The sequence below is a fragment of the Physeter macrocephalus genome, chromosome 5, assembly GCF_002837175.3.
Source record: "Physeter macrocephalus isolate SW-GA chromosome 5, ASM283717v5, whole genome shotgun sequence".
NCBI lineage: Eukaryota > Metazoa > Chordata > Mammalia > Artiodactyla > Physeteridae > Physeter > Physeter macrocephalus.
Window position 1 is genome coordinate 15,350,989 of NC_041218.1, and position 19,307 is coordinate 15,370,295.

Here is a 19,307-nt window from a genome sequence, read left to right on the forward strand (position 1 = left end):
ACTGGTTTTACAATTGAAAGCAATGTAGAACAAGCGCGTTTTTAGTGAAATTTACCCCTTTTGTTGTGCTCTTCATAAGTATAAGGTGACTGGGTTGGGTGGATATCACTGTTACATATCTGATTAGAGAGGTTATTTTTGGTCTTATGTTCCAATAGGCGTATGGCACATGTGAGGGCTTCCTGACACCACTTAAGCTGACCCTTGAAATTTAATCAATCTATTTTAGAAAACAAGCAACTTTTTTTTTTCCCCCCAATTTGGTTGGTTTTTTATTTGAGTCCAAGGTGTTTTCATGTTGGCCAAATATTAGCAGTAATTACCTTTGGAGAGATATACATTTGATAACTCTGTAGATGCTTAAAAACTTACCCTGAGTGTATTTGGTTTGTGACTATGGTGAAATTTTAGAAATTTAGTTGATACCTTTATTCAGAGATGAGAAACAGTACTACCATGAGTGCTTGTGTTGCAGTGAGCACGGTGCCGTCTTATACAAGCATTATCTCATTTAATCCTCACACCACACTTAAAAGAAGGAAGTTCATCAGTTAAAAATCACACATACCTGGCTAGTCAGAGTGTAGTGGTGTTTACAGTTGATCACAGACAGTTACAGATTTCTTTGTTCCTTCTCTACTCCCACTGCTTCACTTGAGTAGCCTAAAGAAGACACACACACACACACACACACACACACACACACACACACACACACACACAGAGCTTTATTTTTTCCCCATGGAAAATATGTCTGGAAGTGAACCGTTCAAGGCTGTAGGAGAGCTCCACGTCATCATCCTCAGGTCCCAGGCTCTTTCTAGCTCACGCTCTGCCAGTCTTAGCCGAGAGTTTCCATCTTTCCAGCTTCACATTTGTATCACCACCGAAAATGGCTGCTGAAGCGCCAGCCATCATGTCTCCGTGATCCGGGGAGGAGGCAAAGGGGCAAAAGAGGGCTTTCTTAGAAGCTCTCCCTGACAACCTCCACCTGTATCTCGGTGGCCACCCCATAAGCAAGGTCCAAGGGAAGACTTGTTACTGGGAAGGCAGCAAGCTATTTCTCCCACAGGTAGCCGGTATTATTTTTATTTTCAGACGAGGGAACAGAAGAGTCTCGGTCACAGTCTCACCGTGGCCACTGACTTCCTTTTCTCCCTCCCTCTCTTCCTCCCTCCTTCCTCTCTCCCTTCCTTCCTCCTCTTCCCTCCTTGTCACCTCTGATTCCTCTTCTCTCCTCCCTTCCTTCCTTCTCTCCCTCTCTTCATCTGTCCCCTTCCCTTCCCTATTCCTTCCCCTCCTTCATCCCTCCTTTTCTTCCCTCCTCTCCCTCTTCCTTCTTCTTTTCTTCCTTTCTTCCTTCTTTCCTTCCTACGTTTATTAATTTAGTAGGGATAAAAGGATACCTAAGGATTTTTATTACTCTAACGTTGTCAGTTATTACAGAAGATGAACGGTTTTCCAGTTTTGTTTGCAATTTCTATATCCTCTTGTGAATAACGTGTTCATATAATGTTCCCATTAATCCATTAAGATCTTAATTTTTCTTCTTGTAATTTGTGGTTTATATCGACTACAGACATCTACTGCTTATATAATGGCTATTCTTGTTCTTTTAATGTTCGAAATTGTGGTAAAATACACCTAACGTAAAATTCACCATTGCGGCAATTTTAAAGTGAACAGTTCAGTGGCATTTAGTTTTACAATTTAGTTGCACAATGTTGTGCAGCCACCCCCCGCTAGCAAAGGCTAGGCACCTTGTGGACTTGTGGCCAGTTGGTGATTTGATTGTTTCCGGGTCAAGTGCCCATACTGGCCCAGTAGGTCCAGGCTGGTGACAGAGGGCAGGCGGGGCTCGTGGCACAGGGGACAGTGGCTTAGGGAGCACGGTGACACATCAGCTGAGCATCTTCACGGGTTCATTTCTTCGGGAAAGAATTTTCATAGTAACAGACGTAGCCTTTCTAAAAATTCAAACAATGCAGAAAAGTATAAAAGAAGAAAGAAAAAGCCACCCCAAATTCCATCTGCCAGGTAATTCTTTCCTTACCTTTTTCTCTTGGCCAAATCCTCCTCGTCCTTCAGGTCTCAGTTTTTCAGGACTCGCCTCCCTGGGTCCCAGGACTCGGCAAAGCAGGGCCTCCCTTACGTTGCCAGAGCAACCTCTGCTACCCTTGGGACCGTGTGGTTCCCACCTGAATACTTGCCTTTATCCCCCATTAGACTGTAAGTGCTTTGGGGGCAGGAACCCTTTTCATGATGTTTTATCGTCTGATACATAGTAGTGTTCCATAAATATTTGTTGAAAGACAAAACACAGTTTCAGACATCTCTCCTGAAATTTCTATGCAGGTATGTATTTAAATGAGATTTTATGAATTGGGATCATTGTATACATACATTAGGTGCATACATATTGGAAAATGCTTTTCAGCACCAAATAGCCTTTCACGTAAGAGCTTTTAAATGACATTCTGTTACAGGAGTGTATCATAATTTGTTTGGTCACTTCTCTCCTGGTCGGCATTTAAGTGGTACCCAATTCTTTCATTGCTCTTGTCAAAACAACAGTGTGTTGAGCTTCCGTACACCTTTATCTTCATTCACCTTTTTGATCACCTCGCTAGAATGAATCCTAGGAGTGAAATTGCTTAGTCAACATTCTTTCGTCTTTGCCTAGCTGCCTTCTGGAAAAGTCGTAGCCATGTATCCTCCCACCAAGATCAGTGCCTGTTTCCCTCACACTGGGCCCAATTGATCTTTAAGGTTTTTGCAAATCCAATAGAGGAAAATAACCCACTTTAATTTGAAGGCATAGTTCTCTTCATATTATGGAAACCAAATAATATGAGTCTCTTCAATCAAGAAACATATGAAATCGCAAATGTGAGCCTCCCTTCCTGCGATCAGCTTGTTTCTTTTCCTTTTTTTTTGGCGGTGCCACTTGGCTCATGGGACTTTAGTTCCCTGGCCAGGGATTGAACCCTGGCGCTGGGCAGTGAGAGTGTGGAGTCCCAACCATTGGACCGCCAGGGAATTCCCTCAGCTTTCATTGAAGAGAAACTGAAGCAATTATCTTGGACCTAACACCTTTCTCTCCAGGAGCTCTGTGATGAATCACTTCTCTTTGCTGATAAGAGAAGGAAAATATGTAGGATATTTATGACCCGTGGAGCTACCTAATCAGTTAAAACACACACATCAAATTAAAACTTAATAGTAAGTGGCAGATTTCCTGGGTTTCTTTTCTTGCCACTCAATACTTTAGCAAGCAGACTTGCTGGAGATTGTTTTATTACTCTCTAAAACGTAAGCCTTTATGATTGTTAAAATTGTACAACATGTTTAGACTGCTATGAGAAGTCATAAAACTTGACTGGTAGAAGAGATTAAGTGTTGATTGAATATTGAATTTACTGTTAAGCATTTTAGTTGTAACTGAACTTAAGATGAACTTACTGGGATTTTAAAAAATTATTTTCCCACCAAACTAAATTCTTTTATTCTCTAACACTAAAAATGGCCAGAATCACTTTTGGTTTTTAAGTCGGCTACTGCGATTGGCATGGCTATCCTTCAGGAAAAAAATGGATATAATTTATTTACAATAAGATTCACCATTTTAGAGTGTATAATTCAGTGATTTTTAGTATAGTCACAAGGTTGTGCAACCATCACCACCATCTAATTCTTACTGAATGACCTCATTTTCATATTTTGATTAAGTTAGTAGTTTATCATCTCGAAACATGATAGTCATAGCCAATTTTTAATGTGTACTGAAGTCCTTTTTATAATCAAATTAAGCTGATTTTTCTCATAACTACTTTATTTTAAAAGTTACCAGATAAAGAACACCCCTCCAAAGGGTATTTGGACAACTTCTGAAAAGGGAGCAGAACAGTATATCTTTGTGAATTTCAGCCTCTCAGATGGGCTGAGAGACCGATCATTTTTACTTTTTCCATTCTGTGAAAATAACAGCTTTTTGTACTTTTCATGGTCTCCCTTGGGAGAGAGGATTTCATGAACTCATTTCTGAGCGTTATTGATTTCTCTCCCTTCTGGGAATATTTGTGTCTCTGTGACAGTGTTTTAAGAAAACAAATAATATCTACTTTACAGTATAGTTGTTTTTACATATATCTTTTGTGTCCCCAGATAGATTAAAAACTTCTTAGGGAAGGGAACACTGTCAGACCCTCCTACAAAGTCTCCACAGGAGCCCACACAACAAGATACAGAGCTGGCACTTTGCAAACATTGATGACCTTGACGTGCTTCTCTACAACCGCTCTGCGGCTATTTCTGTGTTCTGGGGAAAAGGGGATCTTTGAGTTCCGACTCTGCTGCTTCCTAGTGGTCTGACATTGGAAAAGTTACTTAAGAATCTCAGAACCTCATTTTTTGAACTATTTATTTTGAAAAATATTACACATCTTCAAAAGCAGAGGATAGGCAAATAAACCCCAATGTACCTGAAACAGGAGGGAAGGAGGCAAGGCACAACCTTTGAAAGAATGACACAGCCCGAGGACATGACATAAACTGATTAGAACCAAATGGGTCCAAGATGGCAGGCAAGTCGACTGCACTAGACCTTGAGCCTGAGTACACACATCAGCAAGCTAAATGAAACACCCACAGAAGCCATGACAGTTCCAAGACCGACCATAAGGATCAAAAAGTGGACCCCAGTTCCTGGAAATCCCCACCCCTTTCTAAAATAGCTCCTCCCACTCATTAACCTAGGAAATTACCCACCCCTATAAAAACTGACAACCCCATACCCTGGTGCCTTTCTCACCTTCTGAGATGGCCCACACTCTGTCTGTGGAGTGTGTTTCTCTCTAAATAAATTCACTTCTTACCTATCACTTTGTCTCTCACTGAATTCTTTCTGCGATGAGATTTCAAGAACCTGAGCTTCATTAAGTCCTGAAACCAGGTGTGTGATCTCAGTTGGAAGACTGTGGGTTTTGGCTGGGTTCGAGTCCCGGCCACATGGATTCAAGTCCCAGTCTGGGTTTTGGCCAGGTTTGAGTCCCGGCCGTGTGGGTTCAAGTCCCAATCTGAGGTGCATGGTTTCATACCCACTATCCCCTTCAATAATTTTCACCCTATGGCCTTTCTTTTTTCATCTATACACCGATCTCCTTCTTTTGCACTCTATTCCCAATCCACCACTGAATTATTTTAGAACAAATACCAGATATCAAATTTCATCTGTAAATATTTCAGCATGTATCTCTAAAATATAAGGATTTTTTTCTACTGTGACCATAATATCATTGTCACACCTAATGATGTCATCAGTAATTCCTTAATATCATCAAATTTTCAAACTTGCTTGCATTTCCCTGATTTTCTATCATGTCTTTTTCATCTCATTTGCTTTCTTGTTGTTGTTTTACAATTGGTTTGTTTGAATGAGGATCCAAACAAATTAACTCATTTATTTGGTTGGTTTGTCTTCTTTCTGTTAGTCTATAGGTTCTCCTTTCCTTTTTTTTTCTTGCCATTTATTTATTGAAGAAGTTGGGTCATTAACCTGTAGAACTTCTGGCATTCTGGATTTTTCTTATTGCATCCACATGGTATAGTTTAACATGTTTCTTCATCCCCTGTGTAAACTGGTAGTTAGAGCTAGGGGCTTGTTCAGATTCATGTTCAATTTCTCTTGATGAGACTACCTCACTGGTGATGCTGTGTGTTTCCTTCCTCGTGCGTCTCATCAGGATCAACATCACATCTGATCATCTCTTTCCCTGGCATGAGGAGCCATTGTTGGGTTCAGGTCTTATAAGTCTTACCCATCTGAGTAAAGTTCACCCTCAGCCTTTCACCTAGTAGTTTATCAGCCGTTGATGGTCATTGCCTGGATCCATGATTTCTTTAGGAGTTGTAAAATCATAATTTAATTCTATCCTTCTTTAGGATGTTTTAGCTGAAATTAAAAAATACTTTTCTTTCACCACCTGTTTGGTTACCCTGAAATACAGACAATCTGTACAAGAAAGGCAAGATATTTACTAGCTTTCAGAATAATGAGTTGGTTTCTTAGTATTCTCTGAAGGTGATCAGTGAGATTATCATTTTAGTAATCCTAAAATTTTGATATCTTTGATGGGCTTCAGTTCTATGCAACCATTCTTCTTTGTGTATGTGTGTGTGTGTGTGTGTGTGTGTGTGTGTATATGATACATAAGGAACTCATATTGATATTTGCAATTCAAAATTAGGATATAAAGTCTTTATATAACTTCTTTGATTTTTGTATCTTCTTACACTGAAAATCTTGGTTCCTAATAATAGTAACATAATAGTAGTAATATAATAATAGTAGTAGTAACATAATAATAGTAATATAGTAATAGTAACATAATAGTAACATAACATAGTAACATAAATGCTTTATCTTACAATATGTACTAGTATCAAAATAATGATATCAACATTATTACTAACAGTATAATTACTGAGAACAGATTAGGATATCTGTTTATCCCACTAGGGATGTGGAGTTGAATTACTACGTTAGAGCCGTTTGAAAAAACTTTTTCACTAATTTCAGCTTTCCTTGTTTTATTTTTCTTTTGATTTTTAGGGTTAAGATTTTTTTAGGATTAGATACCCAAAAAGGGGTGGGGGGGGGAGATAAAAAGAAGTGCTCCGTGGGTTTCTGTCAGAATTAAATGAAAATAAGGTGAGAAAGCACGCTGTAACATATGATTACACTGTAAACGGTAGGATCTATGAAGATGTGAAGCATCGGCTATTGTGATTATTTTTCTGTAGCAAAGCCTACCTTCATTCCCAGTCAGAGGACACTATTGGTTAAACTGTCAAGAACTCACCTGGCCCCCCCCTCTCCAGGTGGATTACTAGCCACCAGCGCCCAATTCTCTCATTTGGCCGTTCAATCTCTCCATGATTTAACTTGTCCATGTTTCAGGTTTTTCCTTGTAAAACAGTGATAAATTGTAACACCTACTTCACTGATTTTCTATGAAGATTAAAGGAGAATATACACTAGATTTTATTTCTTTCCTTCTTCCTTCCCCTGTTTCCGGCATTTTCCCTCCCCTGTTTCCTGCAGGGAAGCCGTGTGGGGAATTTGAACAATTTAGAAGATGGCAGCCAAGCGGGCAGAGCCAGTCACCATCATTAGCCTTTGGGGGTTGAACCTGGGGACCCCAGAGCTACAGCCAAAAGGTAAGGGGATCATAGAAATCTCTGGTCCTCAAGTTACCGTTTAATTCCCCCTCTTCCCTGTATTTACTATTTTTATAATAAGTTGGTTTTCCAACATCCTCTGGGGTGAGTGATAATCTGCATACATTCCCTTCCCACAGAGGCTGTTGCTTTCACTTTGCCTTTCCTTGTTAGAGTCAAAGACATTCACCGTGGAAGACGCCGCGGAGAGCATTGGATTCGGACGTTTCCACGTTGCCTCTTTCTGAACGTGGGCAGCACGGGGGTGGGTGCTTGGAGATCCTCTGAGTCTCCAAAGCTCATTCATCGTTGGCCATGTAGAGTCTTCCACTTCCCTCCAGCTCGGGGTTGTCCGCTCAGGGAGGGGTGCGAGAGGGAGCAGGAACCCTGTGGGGTAGATGATCGCCAAATACTTTTCTTCCACCTTTGGCAGTTGTTTGGTTATGAGCAAATGAATATCTGTGTTCTATCTTCTGGGAATGCAATACCCCCCTTTTTTTTTTTGCTAGCTATAGAACTTTTATTTCTCCTGTAGTCTCTGTTGGGTCTGACATTTAATCTTTTTTTTTTTTTAATGGACGTATAGTTGATTTACAACGTTGTGTAAGTTTCAGGTATACAACAAAGTGATTTGGTTTTATATATATATTAGGTATACATATGTGTGTGTGTGTGTATATATATATGTGAATATATATATTCTTTTTCAGATTCTTTTCCATTATAGGTTATTACAAGATATTGAATATAGTTCCCTGTGCTAACAGTGGGTCCTTGTTGTTTATCTTTTTTTTTTTTTTTTTTTTAAAGAAGATGTTGGGGGTAGGAGTTTATTAATTTACTTATATTTATTTTTGCTTTGTTGGGTCTTCGTTTCTGTGCGAGGGCTTTCTCTAGTTGCGGCGAGCGGGGGCCACTCTTCATCGCGGTGCACGTGCCTCTCACTGTCGCGGCCTCTCGTTGCGGAGCACAGGCTCCAGACGCGCAGGCTCAGTAGTTGTGGCTCACGGGCCTAGCCGCGCCGCGGCATGCGGGATCTTCCCAGACCAGGGCTCGAACCCGTGTCCCCTGCGTTAGCAGACAGATTCTCAACCACTGCGCCACCAGGGAAGCCCTGTTTATCTGTTTTATATATAGTATTGTGTATCTGTTAATCCCAAACTCCTGATTTATCCCTCCACACTCCTACCCAGGGTAGCACTAATTTTAGCACTAATTTTGCTCTATAGTCATTCTTTCCTGATGATGAACTCATATTGTTTTGTACTCGTGGCTTTTTTTCTAGCTTTCATGCATCTTGCCTCTCCATCCCAGCTTCTTGACATCAGGGACTATTTCAAAGATCCACCTGCAAGGGATATGCCCTCAGGTCTTGATGATGAGTATAAAACAGCAATGCTGGGTTGACGCGGATGCTGGTGACTAGCTAGGGTCACCTGCCAGCTAAGTGGCTCCCACACAACACCTTCACAGTGTTAAATGCAAAAACATGGATCAGCAACATCACAAGGGAACACGTGCCATAAATCTTGAGGGATGCTCTCAAATTGTTCAAACCATAAATATTACGTCCATGAAAGCCAGAGTTCTTCTGTACTTCTTTATCCAACTAGCAGTGCTGAATCGGTACATAATAGGTCCTCCCTATGTGGGGTAGGGGAAGGAGGGGTTTAGGACTAGAAGGATGATGGGCAGACAGATGTGGGGAGAAGTGATGACAGGCTCGCACTTTGACATGGTGTTTCCCTTCTTCTTTAAGGTGGCTGAGGCCATGGAGATCATGTTAATAGCGGTTGTGTCTCCTGTCATCCGCTGTGAATGGTAGCTGGAGAATTGGCAGGTGGCGTTAGTGACCACGGTAAGTGACTGCTTCCTGTGCTGAGAATAAACCAGCTGAAGGACCCAGGGCTTCTGCTTCCTTTCTGATCCCGCTGGGCTGAGAGCCACAGGATCCGTCTCCACTCGGTGTGGTGGCTTCCCAAACTCATGCGTTTGCAGGCCCAAACTAGCATTTGAGGCCTTTCTCCTGTTTCTCCTTTCCTCTAGGGAGCATAACATTGAACTGCTCATTTTCCAGACCCTAGCAAGAGCCCGGAAGAGACAGATGCAAGTCAGAGAAAGTGAGCCTTAGCCATGGGTTAGTTATGGTTCAAGTCAGATCACTAAGAGCCTACTCAGACCATAGTGACCTAACCCATCACCAACTTACTCTCAATGAATTGTGTGTGTTATGCATTAAATTTTTCTCAAAGACCATCATGAATAGCTTTATGAATTGGACACTAAGTTTTGCTGTGAAATGGATTGAAGGATGTTACTCATCATTCTTGCAAGAGGTATTTATTAAGCACCAAGTAATTGCCAGCAGACTGTGTGTGTGTGTGTGTGTGTGTGTGTGTGTGCGCGCGTGTGCGTGCATTGATTTACTTGAGTATTGAAGCTGGTTTTCATGAAGGTGAGACTTAATAGAGAGAAATCCCATGAGCCAGATGCCAACTCCTCGCTGAAGGAGGGGAACGTCTGGGAGGTAGGTAGTTGGTGATGGGTAGAGGATGACAGTCAGATGGCAAAGGCCTTGAAGGAGGGTAGGGCTGCAAGAGACTAAGACCTCCCTCGCCCCCCTGGGGGGCTACAGAAGGCTGTGGGGTAAGGGGGGCCCCTACCCTCTCACTTAGTGCCTTAACCAAATTTTACCTGGGAATTCTCACCTATATTGGGTACTAGGAAAAATTCCCCCTCACCTGAGGAACTGATCTCTGTTCTCCTCCCAGATAATGTATATTATACGCCCAGTTGTGTTTATTTCCGTGTCCTGGAGGCCAGGAAACTTGGAGCCCAATTTTATGCCTAATCCTGGAAGCAGATGTACACACCTGCCTTTATTCTTTTAACTCTGTTTCCTTCTTTAAAATTGCACTTGTTCCATTTTTAAGTTTTCCTAATACTTTTAGAAGAGAGAGAGGGTATAAGTAAAAATAACTAAAGACCTTATTAGGGCTTGTACCAATAGTTAGGTGACTCATTGCGTTTTGTTTTCTTTTACGTATAAAATATGTACAGTTTTGGAAGCATGCCTTGTCCATCCTTGTAGCTTTAGGGTCACTGCTGTAGCGTTCTGTGTAGTTATCAGCGTACCACAGCTGGTCTGTAGGTCTGCACGTCTTCGTTCCTGAGAATATTGGTGGTCCAGGTGTGGTGTTTGCATCTGTCACTGTCACTGTATTTTATGGTACCATTTCTATATGTACAGCTCACATCTCGTTGGTTGCTTTTATGTTGTTCCTACTGGTGCCTAAAGAGGCTCCTCGATGTCAGCAGTAACATGGCTTCCCTTGTTAGGTGGGTCACAGCTCACAAGTCTTTTCTCCAGGTAATTCAACTCCCCCAAGATGTGACTGCTCCCTGCTCCAAGTTCCTTGCCTCCTCCTGTCATTTAGTCTCTGTCATCCTGGCTCTGAGTCCCATCTGTCCCCTGGGCTCACTGACCACAACCTTGCTAACAGGAGGGGCTCAGACTGGTTTAGCAAAGAGGCAGCATTTTCACCATCTCCCGGGCTTCCCATCCCCCAACTTCAGCCCCACTTTCTGGACGGTCTGGCCATGAAGACTTATGGCCTTAAGGATCGTGGGTGAATTATGTCCCTCGCATTTTTTGAGAAACTGTAGAAAAGAGCAGGCCCTCCAAGGTAGGGGAGGGGGAGGGGAGAGGAGAGAGAGGGAGAGAGAGAGAGAGAGGGAGAGAGAGAGAGAGAGAGAGAGAGAGAGAGAGAGAGATGGAGAGAGAGAGATTAATCCACGTCTCTATGTGGCCCCCAGGATTAGAGTTCACAAGCTTTGGTCTTCACATAGGCTTGGAGTTAAGGTTTATTCTCTAGACAGGCTTAATAGTAAAGAACTCAGCCTTAGGAAAGTCACTTTTTTACACTGAATGGAAAGAAAGCAAGAAGGAATAAAAATCTGTCACTTATGCGAGAGAACAGAGTAAAATTTGAATTTAATTTTACTTGACTCTACTTTTTGTTGTTGTTGTTACTGTTAAAGATTTTTTTTTTGATGTGGACCATTTTTAAAGTCTTTATTGAATTTGTTATAATATTGCTTCTGTTTTATGTTTTTTTTGGCCACGAGACATCTGTGATCTTAGCTCCCCGACCAGGGATCGAACCTGCACCCCCTGCATTAGAAAGTGAAGTCTTAACCACTGGACCGCTAGGGAAGTCCCTGTTTCCTTTACTTTTTTTTTTTTTTTCACTTTAATACAGTGTTATTAACACAACACAGCATCTCAATAAACAAAAGTATTTTAAGTCCTAAGAACTAATTTCCTCCCTGCCACAGGCAGTTTGTCTATTGTTTCCTATTATTCAAGTTGATTAAAAAGAAAAAAAAAAAGTTAGTTCACCTTTCCCTTCTTGGAGGGAGTTTGATAATTTCAGGTTCCACAATAGAAACTGCTTATATCAGGAGACCCAAAGTTTGTTTTTGTTTTTGTTTTTTGCGGTACGCGGACCTCTCACTGTTGTGGCCTCTCCCGTTGCGGAGCACAGGCTCCGGACGCGCAGGCCCGGCGGCCATGATATGACTTTTCAAAAAAAATTGAGTGGCTGACATAGGGTTAAGATTAAAAATATATATATTTGACAAGGAAGGCCATCAGAAGAAGAGGAAAAGGGAACAGAACATGTGACCCCAAAATATGCCCCTTTGGCATGTGGATTATTTTGAGCTGAAGGCAATCAAGACCGAGCCGAATGAAGAAAAACTTTTACATTTCCCTTAACTACCTAAAAGAATTTAGATAGGGGGCCTGGCTCAGAGAGAGAGTGATTGCCAGAGATGACTTTCATCTGAATGACCTATCTGTGTGGCAAGGCAAACATCTACTTACCAAACGTCTGCCCTTCTTATTGTCCTGTGAATTACCACCCCCCCCTTTGAAGCCCCAGGTCCCCTCCCATTCCTCAGCTCAAGGTGGCATATAAGCCTCAACTGTCCAACTTGCCCTTGGGTCTTATATTTTTATGGGACTCCTGTACATACAAACTTAAACTTGCTTTTCTCCTGTCAATCTGTCATAAATCAATTTAATTATTACACCAGCCAAAGAATGTAGGAGGGTAGGAGGAAAATTTTGACCTCCACCCAAGAGAAAGAGGCAGAACATCCTGCCATCAACTACCGTCATCTTTCAAAAAATAAAGATAAAAATAAATAATAAGGGCATGTTAATACCAACAATCAGAAGGAAAATTATTCCCGAATAAAAAGAGCCCTTCATAATGAATAAATTTGGATTTATGCAAAATGTGTCCCATTGTCCTTATTTTTATCATTTTGCTGAGGACTGACTAGATTTCATTACGGTGTGGCATCTATCCCAGGCTGGGCGTTGAAAATATTGGCTTTTCCTTCCTTCAACTCTATCCTAGAGAGAACAGTGCACAGAGGAAAAGTATGGCTTTTGTTGTTCAAGTATAAATATTATTTCTTTTTATAGTTCCCTGTAGAAGAAATGCTTTTGAGTCTTCCTTATGAAGAGTAAGGGGGAAAAAGAAAAAGCAAAGCAGGCAGCAGAGAGAAAGAGCTTTTTCACTGAAAAAGTGTTAGAAATGCCAGCTAACACCCTTCCTTTGATTACCCTGGAAGCAATCAGTCAGGGATCTTACTAGAAAGGAGAGTTAAGTAAAGCTTGGAACTGCTGAAGGCAGAAAAATAAGTCACCTAAAGGCATACACATAAGAGTACAGCTCAGGCTGTTACATCGCTGGTATCATACCCAAGTTCTTGAATTTTATCAAGGAAAAGCTATTGTGAGAACAAGTAAGGAAAAAAAGTAGGTTTATATTAGTGATGAAGAATGTTTCTAAATGTATGACTGGTTTTGGTGTTTGTTGAAAGTTAGGTTTCCCTGTAATAACCTAAAGGAAGACTGCTTCTAGACGTCTCAACTTGTGTGAGGAATAAGGCAGAGCAGGCGTGAACAGAGTTTTTGAGTCTTCTTATTAAAATGGAAATTCACAATTGTACATCTGAGTAGCATGAGGCCAGTGCCGTCATCTTGGATCAGAGGCAATGCAGTCCCCTGCTTCTAGGACCCCTGTTTCTACCTGGCGTCAGTGACCTCGGGTGTGGGAACCATCCACCTCTGAAGCCCTGAAAGTGTTGAACAGGAGTCAGGGGAGAGCTTTGTGAAAGCCTGTTCTTCAACTTCCAATCCTCCCACGTTTCCTGTCTTCTTTCAGTTCAGGTGGGTGAATGCTTCATGTAGTAATTAGCATATGATAAAAACGCTGCTTAGAGGATAATTTCTTTTCACCCCACCTCCAGATGGGGTTTTGGCTACATGGTATTCAGCATCCTCTTTGGCCTCTTGGCTGACAGATGTGGCCGCTGGAAGGTAGGTTGGCTTTGAAGGATGATTTAGAATTTTCTTTTGTGTATTCTTTTGTGGTGACATCACCACTGCTTTTCTTTTGTGGACATTTCTCGATCAATACCCAAGTTAGAAAGTACGGAAACGTCCTTCTCTGACACCACACGCCTGAATTCCAGGCTTGTCTTCTTGTTTTCTCATCCTTCCCCGAGATACCTGTCCCCATACCTGGTCCCCGTAGTCCAGGTGTACAGCTGATGGATGAGCATAGTTAGAACATAGCAGGTAGAATGTGAGAATTACATGTATAAACATAAGCAGTTTCACATTAGTTAACTTGGGTGTAGCTTTGAAACTAACCCACTTGCTTGATGTCACACATGTATTGAGATTCAACATTAAGACATAAAACTATGTCTTCTGATGATAAACCCAGGTCTCTCTTCTCTTCTTGTCTGATTTCTGGTGGTGAAGACCTCTCTAGGTGTAAGTACAAAGGGAGAAGTCCCCCACAAAACAGTAATAGGCTTGGATGTATGTTTTGAAGTGCACAAAATATCATAGATTCTTACAAATTAATATGAAACCACAAGTATCTCAAAAACATGTGGAGAGCACAAAAAGGCATTTATAAAAAGAGACATACAAATGGTCAAGAAACCTTGAAAAACGTTCAATCACAGGAGTTATTAGAAGCAAAATTACATAGCAAGATATCATTTTTTCCCTGTTATCAAAGCCATATCAAACACCAAATCCATAAGGAATTTTTATTTTTCTTAAAGAAATCTGCAAGTGTCTAGACACCCTCACGTACAATTGATGTAATTTTTCTGACCATCAATTTGGTAGCATAGGCCAAGAACCTTGAGAATATCCATTCTCCTTATCTGATAATTTGTCTTGCAGAAATCTAGACTGTTTAGGTCATCAGAGAACCACAAAGATTTATGCACAGACATTGTCACAGCTGATTTTAATAGAAAATGTGAAACCACTTCAACATTCAACCAGAGGGGAACGGTTTATGCATTATATTACGTGGATTATAGTATGTCTTTTCACTGGAAGATTTTGCAGCTATTAAGATTATGTTTTCCCTTATAATCAGTGAAAAGAGGATAAAACTGTGTTAATAGTATTTTCTCTGGGTTGGAGAATCAAAAGTGATTTAAATATTTTTATATCTTGTTCTTTTTTCCATATTTTCTACTATAAACTTGTATTGTTCTTGCGATTAGAGAAAAAGCAAATCCTTACATTTTCTCCTTATACTCATTCCAGCACAGTGCTTCCCTTGCTCCCAACATCCCTGTAAGCAGGGAGGACAAGTTTCTGCGTTCTGATGTACAAGTTCAGGTTCCTGCCACCTGTGAGGGCGGAGGCCGTGGGGAGTTTTGAAGAATGGTCTAAACTCGGAATGTCTGGGCTTTCAGACAATAAAATGATATGGATTGTATTGTCTGATGATTGTGAGTGATCAGTGAGCTCACTAAAGATTAGCTCCATGGAGAAGCAAACATCTGGATGAAATTAAAAGTCACCTTCAGAAGTTAGGTTTGCTTCCTGACCTTCCATGGGGGCAGGTCCCATTAATGTCTCCTTTGGTTGCTTCAGATTTTGCTCATCTCGTTCCTGTGGGGAGCCTACTTCTCCTTGCTGACCTCATTCTCACCCTCGTACATCTGGTTTGTCTTCCTGCGGACGATGGTGGGCTGTGGCGTGTCTGGCCATGCCCAAGGGTAAAGACATCACCTAGAGGACCCCAGAGGGAGATATGTGAACACCCAGAGACACATCCACTTGGTCTGTTAACCACATTAACTGTGGTTAATAGACTAAGAGCATCAATAAGTTGCAAATTTATAGACTTCACTTGTGCTAATCATTTTTGAGTTTTTTTTTCCTCCCAGTGATGGCTGCTTATTCCATTAGGAGCTCTTTGCCCATCAAAATGATGTTTGATGGTGAGGCTAGCAGGGTGCTAGATTGAGCATGTGTTAATTTCTTTGTTCCTAAGGCTGATCAGCATTTTTTAGATAAATAATATTTTGTTAGACTAAATGCTAACAAAAAGTGCTGTAGGAGGTAGGTAACAAAAATGTCAACCCAGACACAATCCATTAATTTCTTGAGAATTTCTGGAAGACTTTAGTTTGACCATCAGCACCTGTAACATTCAGGAATAACTATTTTAAAGCGCATGGCCCTGTAACTGAAGGCTGTGTCAAAGTGAATTTGCAGAGCAGGTGAGACAGATTGAAACAGCTATGCTGCGGCTTGTCTTTTTTCTGCCCTGGGATAGGTGTGTAATACCTCATCATACAGGGATGTGAAAGTCATTATGCTAAATGTTCAGCAACTTGGGAGCCTCTCTTAAATTAACAAGGCTCCTCGAGCTATTTTCTCCTGGGTGCCTTGGAGCAAGTTGCCCTTAGAATATTTTAGGAGTCAAAGCACCTAATTATTACCCTAATGTGTTAGGGAAAGAATTGTTCTTCCCTGGGGGCATAAGTTAAGCATCACTCTGCGCTCTGGAGCCCTAAAGGAGGAGAAGTTAAGTAGAATTTGAAAACATCCCTTAGGAAGCAGCTCAATAAATATGTTAAAACTCCAAACCCTGGTTAATAACTGCAACAGAGAAGAACAATTAGAAAACAGATGAGATATAAGTCCATTTGTTCTTCTATTCAAAAAAATTAATATGTACTTAATTAGAAACCTGTGCTTTAACTGTCATCATTAGTTGGAGAAACTGTTTGCTTTCTCTTGGGCATCTAAAATATATGTTTTCAAAAACGGGAATCAGGCTTGGCAAAATATTTTGACAGTGTTTCTCTTGGTGAAAGAAATGAGGCTAATATCTCTTAAATGGTTGAAGGTTTAAAATAACTTTGGGAATAAAAATGTAAACAGAAGAGTACTTAGAAGTTTATTTTATATTGTTCTCTTATATGGGTTAATAATTGTATTTTGGTGTATGACCATACAGGGAAAATCTCTCTTCTGTTTTCCTTTACACACTCACTCAATAATTCTGCCAATACTTCACTTCTGACACCAAACGTGTGGATTTCTTTACATACTAACCAATTCTCGAACACCAGCTGGGTGTCCTGTAATTCCATTCAGTTCTGACCCTCGCTGGAGTTTGCGTAGACCCCGCAGGTTTAGGGCTCAGTCCCCCAAGACCGTCCTCCACTTCAGAGACCAATCACAAGTAGTAGGTCCCCAGGTTACCCCAACTTCTGTCTGACTTGCTACAAATTGGAAGTTCCCACAAACTCCTCAGCTTCAATAATTTGCTAGAGTGTCTCAGAGAATCCAGGAAAACAGTTGACTAATTGCAGATATATTACACAGGATATTTGAAAGGAAACAGATAAATAACCAGCTGCGGAGATATACACAGGGCGAGGTCTGGAAGGATCCCAGGAACAGGAGAGATCATCTGTCCCCGTGGAGTTGGCAATGCACTACCTCCCAGCACATAGCTGTGTTCACCAGCCTGGAAGCTCTCCGAACCCTGTATGTTAGGAATTTTTATGGAGGCTTCATCACTTAGGCATGATTGATTATTAACTCATTTTCCAGCCCCTCTCTTCTCTCCAGAGGAGTGGAGGTTAGGGCTGAAAGTTCCAAGATTCTAATCATGGCTTGGTTTTTCTAGACCAGCCCCCATCCAGGGCTCATCAAGAGTCACTGCATTAGAACAAATGATGCTCCTATCACCCAGGAAATCCCAAGGTTTCCAGGTTAGCAGGAACTAGGGACAGAGACCAACACACCTATTTCTTATCATTTTACCACGATGAATATTTATGTTTTTGAAGTCTTTATCCCTGTGACAAGAAAAATTATGATTAAAAAAAAAAGTTATTTGGTTTTATAAAAGCATGATTGTATTTTTCCCCCTTCCTGTTTAGGCTAATCATAAAGACTGAATTTTTGCCTACAAAATATTGAGGCTATATGCTCCCCTTGTCTCAGGTAAGGTAAAATGGGAATTCTTCTGATCAGTCTTCTGATCCTGTAGGATATGGTGTACATGGTGTTTCTTCTGGTTGGTTGACTGTTCTTTGATTAGCATACTCCTATTACTTGGTACCAACCAAAGAGCATTAAGGATGCTTGACACCAGAAGTCCAATTCCAAGGTTTTCTGAGCCAGGATGTATATCCTCCAGCAGCAGCATTTAGAACACAGTAACCCCTTCCTCAGGAAACATTCTGCTGGCTGGTTTCACTAGAATGATAGAAGCTCAGGAATGCATCTGGGATGAACATTCTCTCCCCACTGGGTCTTCAGTGGAGGGATACAGCTACCACCCCTTTTAGAGTCTCCCTTGTGGATACTCGGGTCTGCAATTCCATAACTGGCTCATGCCTGTGGGAACTTCTGTAATTGTCTCCTCCTAGCTGAGCCATTTATCCAGGTGAGAAGATGGGGATGCTCCCCCGCCCTCCTCAGAGCCCTGCTGGCTACTGACTAGAGGTTTTGCATCCAGAAGCTGTGGCAATCTAGGTGCCCTTGTACCATCTTTGATGTCATCGTTATCCAAAAACCCTGACTTTCAGAACCTGGGAAAGTGATGACCCTTCCCACTGAAGCATTAAATATTTGGCAATAAATAAGGCAGTAGGAGAACATTTTAAATTTTATGTTTAATTTTTCTGACACTAAATTTAGGCAACAAAAAAAATTAGAAAGACCCTAATCAATACTGAATGCTAACTCTTTACATTTTTCCCAGCTTTCTTCTTCTGATCTTTGTTACGATGAACACCCATACTTTCAATAGTTAGGGGTTAGATTTTACACTTAATGTTATTTAATGGGCATAATCCTGTTCAGGCTCATCTGTGAACATTGTCTCTTCCACCTACTACTCATTCTTTGTCATGTTTCCTGGTTATGCCTTCTCCTTGCTGGGCTTATTTTCCAGGTCTCCTGGGGTCATCTACTGATAATTGAGGAGTCCAGTGGTTTTAGCTATCTGTGTATCTATTACCTCCCCCCAATTTATCTACAACCAAGAGCATCTCCTTGAACTTCAGACCCAGGTGGCCAGTTACCTGATAGCCACTTGAATATCCTGCAGGCTCCTCAAATACACCGTTCATAGACCTGACCTCTTCATCTTCGTCTGGAGCCTCTTCTGTCCATGTTTCCACTGTCAGTTAATAGCAAGCTCTGTCCCCTCAGTTTTCTGAGCCACACATTCAAGAGCTGTCCTGGACCCCTCCCTTTCCGTCATCACCATTCAGTCAATCACCAAGCCCCACTGACTCACCCCCTATTAGTGGACCTACAACTGCAGCGTCCATCAGTAAATCCTGCTGCCTTTACCTCCAAAATGTGTGCCAAATCCATCAGATAAAAAATTTTTTTTTTCCATTTCACTACTAAAATCCTTTTCAACGCCACATCACCTCTTACCTGATCTACTGCAATGGCTTATTACTGGCCACGTTGCCTCTTCAGAAAGATCATCCCTGATCTTTAAAAGTCACTCTCCATCACATTACTTTCTTTTTTTCATAGCCTTATCACTTTCTGAAATATTCTTTTTTTTTTTACAATAGAATTCTTTGGTGATGAAATAGTCACCCCTTAATTAGCCCCCCAAAGGGTCTTTTTTTTTTTAACATCTTTATTGGAGTATAATTGCTTTACAATGGTGTGTTAGTTTCTGCTTTATAACAAAGTGAATCAG

At 41.2% G+C, this 19,307-nt stretch overlaps 1 protein-coding gene across 1 annotated transcript in view; it reads left to right on the top strand.

Annotated features, from left to right (window-relative positions):
- The first annotated feature begins 7,136 nt into the window (after positions 1 to 7,136).
- The window catches only part of SVOPL (SVOP like), a 79,682-nt gene continuing 67,511 nt past the window's right edge, over positions 7,137 to 19,307 (top strand). Inside the window, 7 exon segments of the mRNA XM_024128910.1 lie at positions 7,137 to 7,218; positions 7,393 to 7,452; positions 7,455 to 7,483; positions 8,978 to 9,076; positions 13,517 to 13,615; positions 15,209 to 15,333; positions 17,518 to 17,581. Of these exon segments, the coding sequence (XP_023984678.1) occupies positions 7,137 to 7,218; positions 7,393 to 7,452; positions 7,455 to 7,483; positions 8,978 to 9,076; positions 13,517 to 13,615; positions 15,209 to 15,333; positions 17,518 to 17,581 (558 nt within the window).